The following is a 12401-nucleotide window of genomic DNA, read 5'->3' as shown; positions in this document are numbered from 1 at the left end:
TTCTCTGTCTTTCTTTTTAGAGAGTTTTTGCTCCAGTCATTTGCTCCTCTGCATTATCATCTTCCTCACACAATACTTCTCATGGCAGGAGTGTCTCACTGTCCTCTTACCCCACCAGCAAGCGTTATGATGAGGGGAGATCAGGAGGGGGAGGGTTTTTAGATCACAGGAGGAAGGAAAGAGGAGAGGGAGAGGGTAAGGAGACATTTGGGGGAGAGGGAGGAGGAGGAGTGCAGAACTCTCTCTCTCTCTCTTCTGGCCAGTCAGTCATCTCCACTTCTTCAGCTGGAGGCCCTCCATCCTCATCAGTAGGTTCGCTGGGTGCGAACCCACTCCTGGGCATTGGCGCTGTAAGGGTGGCCTCTACGGTGGTGACCAATGTAATGCGTCCTGTTATCAGCACACCCCTCCCCATCGCCAGCAAACCCAGAGATGGAGGCACATCATCCAGCCCACATCCACCAGAGAGGAAGTCCCTGACTCCCCATCAGCAGCCACAACTTCTAATTGGTTCAGGATCAGGAGGCGGGGCTGCAGCCACAGGGGGTGGGTACTACTCTTCATCATCACCTAATCCTGTAGGTGCAGGCGTGGGCCCAGGTGGAGTAGTGACTAATTTGGTGTTAGGAGGCGCTCTGTCTGTTCAACCTGCTGTACAGCTCATCACCCCCTCCCCCCAGGTTCGGCCCTCCCAGCAGCAGGCGCTCCCCTCTACCGCTATACCACATAGCCAAACCAACGGGCCCCTGCCTCTGCCCCTGCTTCAGCCCCAGTTCCTTCCCACCTCTTCCCTAGGACCCCCTGGGGGTAAGGCAATCACACAAGTTCAGTATATCCTGCCCACCCTACCTGCCAGCACCCACCCCAAGAGTCCACCTCAGCAGCTCAGCCAGCCAACCAGTATCTTCAACCTGCCCACAGCTCCACCCACACATGTGTCCCTGGCCAATGGAAAGCAGCAGGGTACAAGTTCACTGACAGGATATACGTCCAGCCCAGCAGTGGGAGTGGTCAGCCCGGGAACTAGAGGTGAGAGTTTTAGAACAGCAGTCATGACAGTAAGGCAAAGTAAGATCATGACAAGGCTTTAGGTACATAGCTTCAGGTATAGCTATTATTCTGTGGTGACTCCTAATAAAATGCCCATTCTCCCTCTTTCTTTGTCTTTGCCTCAGTGCAAACACAGTCTCCAGTGCTCCAAGGTAAAATGCTTGTTTCCATGGCAACAGTACGGCCTGCGCCAGCCCCTGCCCAGCAGTTTCCCATTGTGGCTCCTCCTCTTCCTGTCCAGAACGGTGCTCAGACCGGAAGCAAGGTCAGTGAGAACTGCACTAGAGACACTGACATGAGAACTTTATAAATTGTGTCCATTTTGTTATTAACTCTAAGCAAAAACAAATCATTAGCTTACAACTTGCACTGCCCATTCATAAATTTGTGTTTGTCATGTTCCTTTCTCTATGGCTTCTTCTTTTCATGCCTCTCCAGATTGCTCCCATGCCTGTGGTCCAGTCCCAGCTGCCTCAGGGTGGAGCAGTCCACCCTTCCAGCCCCTTCCCTGTAACAGTGGGCACAGCAGCTGTGGTAGCTCCAGGATCAGCCCCCTCCCAGGCTGTACTACTGCCACCTGCACCTACCAGGTAAAATAAAATAACAAACAAACTGCAATGAAAGAATGAATATTTTTCCTATGCTTGAACCTACAACACCTTTTGTGCTTTTTGTTCTGCACTGGGGCATCTACTGCTGACTTAATAACATCTGGCAAGCTTATATACACAGACCACAACAAGAATACTATGTCAAATAGCAATTTCAATTTTGCTGAAGTGTTAAACATCACCACTTTTGTACACTAGAACAAACAACACAAAGATGTGCAGATGTTTCCAGTCACAACTTATTTATTCTAAATTGACCATGAAATGTGTTTCTGTAATTGCCACCTTTTTTATTTTTGTGAGACTAAACCCACCCACCTGCTGCTGAAAGAAGGCTAAAAAAAGGCTCTTTTAGACATGTACTTCACCCAGTAAATTTACTGTCAAGTTAACATGTTGCTATCATGTCATGTTTGCAAAAGTGTTTTTCTTTTGTTTTTTTCATAAATGTCACTCTGGCATCCACCTGGTGTGGGTCTAAATGTAGTGCAATCACATAAATGTATTCAGAACACAATGCTATGATCTAAATGCATGACATCTGTTTAATCTACCCTTTTTATAAACAAAATACTGTACATGAGTCAATTTTAAGGTAGGAAGAGATGTTCTCTTCTCATTTCAGGTGAGTATTTTATTTTAATTTTTTTTCATCGAGGATTAGTTTTCTCTTTCCCATTGATCAGATTACCAGCCAATTTTCAGCTTCTTTCATTCCAGCTGCTTATAGCATAAAAATCCAACAAAATGCTACAAATTACAAATTGCCTACAAATTAAACAGCATGTGAGCAAAATGAGAAATGAATTGAGAGCCAGAACTTAACTTAAATATCTTATCTATTTTCCTTTCTACAAACCTAACTGGAACAGCTTGGGTGCTGTCAGCATGTGTTTATATATGTGCGTAACTCTGTGCTGTGTCGTGGGAAGGAGGGGGAAAAAGGATTTTAGGGTTCCCTTTAGGCATTCCGGTTCTCTGCGTAACACTCGTGTTTGAGTCGACTTGGAACGTTCTATAATGGAGATCTATGTTTGAAAGCCCAAAAGCTATTTGTTTAATAGATAAATGAACCCAACAATGTTACAGATCAGATGTCTGAAAGGGGCTATAAACAAATTATGTGCCAGTAAAGCTTGACTCAGCTCTGACAAACAGGCACCCATTTCTGAACATATGCCAGTCTCACTCATCCTACTCTGGGTTACTGTTGATCGCAGTAGTGGTTCCATTATTGTCAGTGTCTCTCTACGTCATAGTTAAGGTTACGTGAGCCAAATATGTTCTTTTCTGTATGATATAAATTTGACTGATGACTTCCATGAAAGGATTCACATAGTGCTTCAGAAAATTGGATATGGTGTGCTGTTTACATGTCCTGTGTACATGCTCCAGAATAAATATTTATTAAAACGACATTTGAAAAGATGGACCAGCTTTAAGCACCATTATTGGTTTACTGCTGTGCTTTCTAGCAACATTTTTTCAGAATATACTACTCTTGCACTTATTAATGGGAGACAGCAGCCACTCATGGGACTTGCAGTGATTCAGAATCTCCCTAAAACTAGCAAACATCCATGTGTTTTGTAAAGATAATAATTTGCCTGCCACCATCTTGGACTTGGGTGAGAATGCACAGAAATGGGATACTTAGCTCAAAAATAGAAAGCAGCCAGACAGACAAACTGTTTACATGACAATTTCCCCCTTTGGACAGATGATAAAACATTTTTCAACCATTTCAGACAGAAGGACACACCTTTCCAAATGGGCCGATTTATGCCTAACAAGGTTTTAAACAAGGCAGTTTTACTCTGAGTGAGACTTTTATTAGTGGGATGAAACACTAATGAAATACAGACTAATGAAGTCATGAAGCTTTTGCTGATTACTGTTTAACAGGTGTTAACAAAGATAAATGTCTTTTCCTTGCAGTTTATGGATTGAAGTAACTCCAGTTACATGCTGGTACTTAAGGTGGGATAAATGATACAATTACGAGGTTGTATTGTTTCTTATGGCAGGGATGTCCAGATTTCTTAAAGCATAGCGAGCAGACAATACGACAAAACAAAAACTCCAGCAGGGGTGCAGCTGTAGCAGTGCAGCTCTATTCTGGTTGTGTTAGTCATGCTGCTGGTGGCCCAAGTTGCCTCTGCCTGCCACCCCCACATTACCTCTCAGCTCCACTCTCTCTCACACACACACACAGCCCTAGTCATTCACTGCTGCTCTCTGTGATGTACACTCACCCACTGACCCTCACTGCAGCACTTCTTTTTTTGTCTTCCTCTTTCCTTCTAATCATGTCTCTGTTCCCTTCATTCTTGTTCTGGCTCATTATTATACCTTAACACCTTCTGTCACCACTACTACCCTTATCATTTTTCATTACAAAAATCTTCTCTTCTTCACTTGCTGTGCCTTTATTCATTTTTATTTTTATTCCTCATATTTCTCTCATCTAATCACCTCTTCTTTTTCTGTGCCTCCCGTCCAGGATCACATATGTCCAGTCCACTCCAGGGGTCCCATCCACACTGCCTCTGGTCTCCACGACAACAGGCTCTTCCACCACCCAGCAAGTCCTGCCAGTGGCTGGATCTGCATATGTTTCATCTCCCCTAGCAACACTTGGGTTCACAGCCATCGCACCACCTGGACAGACACTGGTTCAGCCACTGATTGCAGGTCAGTGTTGTGTAGAGCTGAATTCATAGGTTCTGTTCTTTTATATGTGGATTCTGTGTTTTTTAAGTATTGTATGAAATGAGCTGTATGAACTACAACAGTGGTAGGCAAACAGCGGGTTTGAAGAGAGGCATCCAAACCACGAAACTAAAGCTACTGTATGTCCAAAAAATCCATACTAACCATACTACATTCTTATTTTATACAGTATATACTGCATACTAATTGTCACAGTATACTATTATAGCAATTAGTATAAAACAGTATTAACATATTTCACCATTTTATACTAACAGGAAATTATAAAATACATGGGACGTCAATCAAACTGCAACTTTTGGAATGCCATGGCCAATTAAACTTAACAAATAGACATCAAAATGCTTTTTGTTTTCCAAGATGTTTCACCACCATCTGCAATTGATTTTTATTTTTTTCCAGCTGTGAGCAGCTTCTCCATTTCCTTTGTGCATTGCATTGTGGAATGCCTCAATCGTAATTAGTATGCATACAGTCTGGTTTGACTACACTACTGTACACACTCAAAACCTGCTTAGAAATAGTGTGTAGTATGGATTTAGGACACACCGCTTGTCTCGTTCTCTGCCAGACTATTTGAACAGTGCATGGTGCTGAAATGGAAATAAATTTACAAATGAATAACACAGATAAATAATATAATCCATGACATTTAAATTAAACAAGTACCCTGTGAGATCAAACACAGTTTAAATTCCACAACTGCAGCCCGTTTGACCAAAGCAGATTTGTGTTAACGGCATCCATTCAACAATAAATGAAGTGTGCCAATGTTTATCATGTGTGGAGAGCCTATCAATTACATCTCTAGTCTCGTAGTGCAATACAGAACATATATTTGCATATATATGAGTCATTTTTTGCCAAATGAGTGTTAACATAAGCTAAGCTAAGTTAAGCTGCTTTAACTCAACTTAGCTCAAACGTACTAAGGAAAAAATCTACCCTCAGATACAATTTATAAAACATTTTATACCTCAAATTAATTCTTAAATGAAATAAAAGAAATAAACAAACAAAAGATATAAAAAAATATAGGCTTGTGTTTCAGCTGTGCCTGTAAAACATTGACCGTCCAATGAACAATTCTGAAACAACTGGCCCATAATTTACCTTATTTGTTTAATTACTGACCCCTGAACTACAATATCCACTTTTGTGTCTTGATTTATTACATATACCAACATCTGTTTTGACAAAATCTTTCGTTGTCAGTACTTTTTGATGTGGTGCATATTTCAACGAATTTCAGTAGGCCAACCGTGTGACAATAGGACTAGTTAAACACCTCACACCATGTTATACGCACATTTACAGGGACAAATCTGGACCAACAGTTGGCAAGAGAGACCAAATCACTAATTTGTTATCTTCATCACCAATAAAGAAGCAAATGGATATTTATTCACCTGAAAATGTTATGGTTTATCACTGCAAGTGTTACAGAAAATGAAAACAGTATTTTGCTTCTTGGGTCTCCTGTTTCCTTCATCCAGGTCAGCCACCGCTCCTAGCCGCAGCTCAGTCTCCTTTGCCCTCCTCTTCAGCGCCTGCCTCAGGCTCTGGGGGCCAGATAGTCACCGCCATATACCCTCCTTCACCTAGCGTCACCATGGCAACGGGGGTGGTCTCCATGACAGCAGTGCCCCCCAGCGTGGTCTATTCCGTCTCCAGCCCTTCCAGCGCATCCCCCCACATCCTGTCCAAACACACAGCAACCCCCACCACAATCACGCACCCACATCCGCAACTCCATCCGGACAGACAGGCAGACAGGCACCTGCCTCTGGACAGACCGGCAGATCGACAAACTGACAGACAGGCTGAGAGGCAGACAGAATTGCTGACTCATTCGGACAGGCAGTTGGAGAGGCAGAGCAGCAGCTCAGTGGCACCTCCCAGTGGCTCAGCTGTGTCCATAAGGCCCTGCAGCCCTCCACTTCCAATCCAAACACCTGGTACTTGTTTTTATTAAATACTTGGTTTACATTACAAAGTTGTAATTTGTAGTAAATTATTTTTATATTTTTAACTTCTTTTCATCTTTTTGTTTTACAGGCAGTACACCCAAGCTAACCCAGCTTCCAGTCAGGACCCCTCAGAAGGTGAAGGCAACAGTGGCGAACATCCCCGTGGGCAGCTATGAAGGAGGAGGCCGAGGAAAAGAGAGGGAAAGAGAGAAGGACAGGGAGCGAGAGAGGGAGAGAGAGTGGGAAAAGGAGAGGGAGCGAGAAGCTGCAGCCACTAGTCATTTCTCCTTTGATCCTGAGTCTCCAGCAACACATCCTGCTGAGGAGCCGCCATCCTCTGACAGACCCCTGGAGGGCTCCAGTGCAGCGGACTCCTCTGACACACGGAACAGGGAAAGCACAACCACCAAAGAGGTGAGAGGAACATCACACACTGGCTTTCAGCTCTTACATAGTGAGAAGAAACTACCTGTTGTTGTCGACTCCTAACATCTCTGTGACTTTGTATAAAATACTTAAATTAAACTTTCTGTGCAGGCTGGATGGAAGGAGTCCCTCCCCTCGTCCCCTCTCCCCCCTCCATCAACCACAGAACCTGCCCTGCCTCCGCCACAGACTGACAAAGATGGTCCTACACCCAAAAAGGTCAAAGCCCGCCCACCACCACTTAAGAAGACGTTTGACTCTGTGGACAAGTGAGTTAACACCTTTGTGAATCTTTTGTGTAAGGTTGCAGAAATTATTGATGGATAGTGTATATATACTGTATATTGTGTGTGTGTGTGTGTGTTGGTCTGGCAGGGTGCTGTCAGAGGTGTATTTTGAGGAGCGCTTTGCCGAGCTGCCAGAGTTTCGGCCTGAGGAGGTTTTACCTTCACCCACCTTGCAGAGTCTGGCCACTTCACCCCGCGCCATTCTGGGCAGCTATCGCCGCAAGAGGAAGAACTCTACAGGTGTTACTCACAAGAGCATTTTATGATACTCTGACTAAATGCTTTTAGACTACTGTAGGGTAGTGACTGTCATGAATGTGCAGACATATGGCGTACAGCAGCTAGTTAGATATGAAAGCAAAGGTAGGAGTATCTCTATAGTGTTTATTCACTTTAGGTATATGGTGCTCCATACAGATTTTTTTGTGATAAATCCTGATAAACATGGAGATTTGATCTCTGCTGATAATTGTCTGTTTACTGTTAATAGTGTTTGTGTTTTTATTATTGTAATTCAACATTAAAACCATTTGTTGGACCAAGGTTGAACCAAAATGATGTTGCACAATTTCAAATTTTTTGTTAAGCAAAGGCTGTACAGTATATTGATACTTTTAAAATGGGTAAATCTATATAACTCACATTGTGTTGTGTTGGTTTCCTCTGTGTGCTTCTAGATTTGGACTCTGCCACTGACGATCAAGTCTCTCCTAAGAGAAAGAGTCGGCGGCGCTCAAGCTGCAGCTCAGAGCCCAACACGCCTAAAAGTGCCGCCAAGTGTGAGGGAGACATCTTCACCTTCGACAGAACAGGTAACGCACAAGGAAGGGCACATAGACGATAACATAGTCTAAATTTATTTCAAATTGGGTCCTTTTTTTCTGATCTTTTATGTTTTAGTTCTGGATATGTAAAGTGTGTAATAGAAGTGTAGTTTGAGGGGTTTGGGTTGAGGGAGAGCTCTTGTTTATGTTTATTAGATTTTTTTGTGTTAGGACATTACTTTAGTTGTAATGTTTTTATCTTTTGTGTCTTAATGACCCCCATAAACAAGGGTATTGTCCTTCAATTTTGAAATATTTAGGGAATAGGGATTTGTTGGGTCTCTGTAATTAATATTATAAAGAGTATGGTCTAGACCTGCTCTATAGGAAAAGTGCAATGAGATAACTTCTGTTATGAATTGGTGCTATATATATATATATACATACATACATACATACATACATACATATAATATTGAAATAAACTCCATAGTTGGCCTTTATTGTAGTTACTCTCACCTCAGTGAGAATATACCATACATGAGTGATTATTTTGATGAGTAAAAACAATAAGAAACAGGGTAACAACACAAAGATTCTCAATTGTCTTGTTATGGAAGTACACATCCAAATACTTGCAGGCCCCAGGTGACTTACTAGTGACCAAGTCTCTGCATGGTGCATTGCAACATTTTTAATTCTACTTTTTTAAAACTATATGTTATACTTTTTTCTCTTTCTTTTCCAGCAATAAAAACATCAGATGTGATGATGCAGTGTATATAGTAAATGTGTCAAGTAGACATGTAGGAGTTTGTAGACTAAAATTGTAGGCTAACAAAAATTGTTTGGATGTTATGATTAAGTGAGAAAGTTATGTCTTTACCTTGGAGCTTTATTCTTATGATTATTATTATTATTATTCAGTTGTTTTTTTTAGGGACAGTGCATATTAATGAACATTACTGAAAATATGCCCGAATTAGCCAAAAGGCTAGTTTTCGTCCGTAGTCCCTGGCCAGGTGTGATGTTGGCAGCCTGAAGTCAATCTTAGATCAAGAAGTTTAAAACAATAATCATGATGTAAGCATGCAGATTACAGTAAAACCAGAACACAGACATGGGCAGCAATAAAAGCAGAGCAAATTATGGTTCAACAAATCAAAAACAAACACAAGTAAGGACAGACATGAACAACAGTAAAAAAGTCAATTAAAGTCAATTACAAAAACAGATATAAGCAAAGACAGATATGAGCAGCAGGACAACAGTAGCACTAATTCTAGGTCAAGCAACAGGGCGTTCAGCAGCATACAAGTTGTATATTGACACACATTTGACCAAATGACGCAGGTATCCAAACTAGCGCTGACAGATTTGGTGGCTTATAAGCCATGTTCTTAACTGTCTAGAAAAGGACCTGTAAATGGTGAGTTTCCCTGATGTGGACTGGTACAGCTTTCCATTCACGTGCTGCTTTAATTGAAAAGGAAGACTGAAAGCAGATTTTCTTAAAGGGACAATGCAGTTTCCTCTTGTGACTCCTCTTGTAATAATCTGATTTTGTATTTACTCGTTGCCTGACAAAGCAACTGAGTAGGGGAGGAGCCATGCCGTGAATCATCTTATAGTTGAGACATATTTGCATTCTTGATCAGGTTTTCCTAGCTCAAAAGGTTGTATTTTTCCAGTATGTGACATTGGTGAAAGCTATTAGGTTTCTTATCAAGTGCTTTCATGGTTTGTTTATGTAATGATTCTAGTGGCCTCAAAGTGGAACTACTTGCCTGTGACCAGCTTGTTAAACAGAAAGAAATGCTTTAGCCACTTCTGTATTTTCCTGCTTGGTCCTACCTCTTGGAATGTATCAAAGATGATGGGACATGAAGGGACATAAACAAAGATGTTCATCATTGTAACTAGTTTCCTGAATGAAGACTCAACCACTCCAACTATTTGTCCCTTTCACAGCCACAGACGGAGAAGACATCCTGACAGAAATGGAGTTTGATAAGGTGCCGTACTCCTCCCTGCGACGAACACTGGACCAGAGGCGAGCATTGGTCATGCAGCTGTTCCAGGAGCAGGGCTTCTTTCCATCAGGTAAGACACAAACACACGCACTATATATACAAGCATTTTCAGAATGAGTTTCCACTTGCAGCCATTCATTTTTTTTTTTTTGTTATCCTGTTTCCAGCTCAGGCCACTGCAGCCTTCCAGACAAGATACTCCGATATATTTCCCACCAAGGTGTGTCTGCAGCTGAAGATCAGGGAGGTCCGGCAGAAGATCATGCAGACGGCTACCCCGTCTGATGCCTCTGCTTTAGGCATACCTGACTCAACTGGTTCCCTCCCTGGACCTTCTGGCTCCCAGTCAGGAGAAGGATCTGTGAAAGGATGCGGGGACCTGCAGGATGAAGAAGAGGAGCAAGGCACAGAGACGAGCCCAGAGGATCCTCGTGATTCACAGGACTCTTCTAGATGAGGGATGCTGACAAGTTAGATTGACAATCAGTGACTGTTGATGTCACACCTTTCCATCCCCTACATGCTTTCACACTATTTTTTATTTTTTTTAAATCCAAACTCTCCCCTCTGGTCAGATCCTGATTTCTTTCCATCCTCAGCAGGCAACCTGTGAGAGTGACAGATGTTTGTATGCAATCTTGTGTGACCCTTGTACCAAAAAAAAGGACATGTGAAAGACCAGTGGCACAAAAACTACCACATAACACAACCACAACGCACATACACACACACCCCTGCAAACTCTTCATTCCCACACTTGAATTAGCACTCTGTATTAATCCACCTTTCAGAAAGCTCCCATCGATGCCAGTGAGAGAAGGACCATTGTGAACCGCTGCACTCATTTGCCTTGAAGAAGAAAGGGTTCTTGTTTTGGACGGAGAGACCTGCTTAACCCATTCTGAGACTGTGAAAAGTCAGCAGTTTTAAAATGAGGACATTAAATGTTTTGATATTTGTTTTTAATGGGGTTAGAGGAGTAAAAGCAGTAAGTATCTGCTTGAGGAACAAGCTGTATGTAGACTTAACTGTTGTAAGCTTGTGTCTTGTTTCTGCTGACATTAGGGGGCTGGGCCCTCAACAGCCGGAAACTATTTGATTCGACAAGAGAACTCATTGCTGCGGACCTGGAAAGATCTTTTTCTCCATTTTATTGCTCACATGTAGACCTTCAGGGGAGGTCTACCAGGAGTGACTGAAACTTAAGTGGACTTCTGGCAGTGCCATCATTCCTGCAGTTACCTGTCTGGCCAAGTCCTCCCTTCTTGCGACTGACCTTAGCACATGCCAGTAGGTAGGAACCAAGCATTCCTGTGCCTCTCATTCGCTAGCCATGAAGGAAGGAGGTGGGTCAGAGTCAATGGGCACATCCTGGCTCTTAGTTGTAGAGGCTCAGGCTGATAAGGCCTTAATCCTCTACTGCCAAGCAGTTTTATTAACTTTTTTAAAATTTGATTTGTATTTAACATTGTCATATTCAGTTTGTTGTTGTACTATTCCTATGGTTATTATTATTACTCCTCATATCATTGCAGTGAACCCCAGTCCTTAGTTGCGTTCTCATTGCTGGCAGATGTTTCCTTCATTTCTGCCAGCTGTTGAGTTCTTGTAGTAGTTTTTTTATTTTGGATGCAGGTGAGAGATGCTGCTCCACACCTGTACAGTTCCTCCATCGTAGTCTTCCCTTAACTGGCCTCTCACCTCAGCAAGGACCTGCGGTGCAGTTATTTTTATTGTTCATTTCAAAGAGGAATACAAACACAACGTGGACCTTTAAATTCTTTCAACAGTAACAGCCGTATGTTTTTAGACAACCCTATATGCCTCTCTGTCCCTCGCTAAATTTGATTCTATAGCCTCAACACTTGTGCATCTCCTTCCTCCACCTCGTTCCTTCCCTCCTTCCTCCCTTTGTCACTTTATTACTCTCTCCAGACCACTTTTTTAAGACAGGTGGAGAGAAAACTGGGGGAAGTGAGGGGAGGTTGATGAATCAAAGAGAACTGGTAGGATCTAATACTGGTTGTGTCTTTGTGCAAGACTTAGTTGTGTTGTAAATAATTACTGTAGAGTCAGTAGACTCATTATATTATTGATAAGGAAAAATCTGTCATTGAACATAAGTTGACTTTTAAGACACCCATTACTGAAAGTAAAACACATGAAATGGAAAAAACAATAATAAATATGGCTATTAATGTTTTTGTGTTATGCTTCTTGTTTGGCTGTTCCAGTATACAAGAGAGGAATTTATATGAATAATTTAAGTTTGTATCTGTATCTTTCAGTATGCAAATAAAAATAGGTGTTCAATTAAAGTGATTTTATCGCTGGCAATGTGAAAAATGGGTTTTCCTTAAGTAGATACAATACACTGAGTGGTTCAAGAATGTCATCTAAAATGAAGCATGCTTTTTGTCCACCCCCTTTAATAAAACAGTCACTCATGAAAATTAAGTTCACATCATCTCTACAGTGTACAGAGTTGACTCTAGGTATGTGAATTATCATATATGGTTGTGTTGAA

The 12401-nt window shown here is 42.0% G+C and overlaps 1 protein-coding gene across 3 annotated transcripts in view; it reads left to right on the top strand.

The window, feature by feature from the left end:
• cicb (capicua transcriptional repressor b) overlaps positions 1-12207 on the top strand; it is a 38066-nt gene extending 25859 nt beyond the window's left edge. The window contains exons 11-22 of one of the 3 annotated variants that reach the window (XM_044208841.1): positions 21-546; positions 922-1029; positions 1176-1315; positions 1489-1640; positions 4165-4355; positions 5891-6352; positions 6453-6778; positions 6902-7059; positions 7157-7317; positions 7755-7889; positions 9813-9944; positions 10042-12207. In XM_044208841.1, coding sequence (XP_044064776.1) covers positions 21-546; positions 922-1029; positions 1176-1315; positions 1489-1640; positions 4165-4355; positions 5891-6352; positions 6453-6778; positions 6902-7059; positions 7157-7317; positions 7755-7889; positions 9813-9944; positions 10042-10331 — 2781 coding nt within the window. In that variant the 3' untranslated portion in view covers positions 10332-12207. Of the gene's footprint in view, positions 1-20; positions 1030-1175; positions 1316-1488; positions 1641-4164; positions 4356-5890; positions 6353-6452; positions 6779-6901; positions 7060-7156; positions 7318-7754; positions 7890-9812; positions 9945-10041 lie in introns of all 3 variants that reach the window. The other 2 variants (XM_044208840.1, XM_044208839.1) reach the window with 2 other exon arrangements.
• The last annotated feature ends 194 nt before the right edge of the window (positions 12208-12401 follow it).

This window comes from Siniperca chuatsi, linkage group LG9 (genome assembly GCF_020085105.1).
Source record: "Siniperca chuatsi isolate FFG_IHB_CAS linkage group LG9, ASM2008510v1, whole genome shotgun sequence".
NCBI classification, from domain to species: domain Eukaryota; kingdom Metazoa; phylum Chordata; class Actinopteri; order Centrarchiformes; family Sinipercidae; genus Siniperca; species Siniperca chuatsi.
The sequence above is the reverse complement of the archived record's forward strand: the minus strand, read 5'-3'. Positions and strand labels throughout refer to the sequence as shown.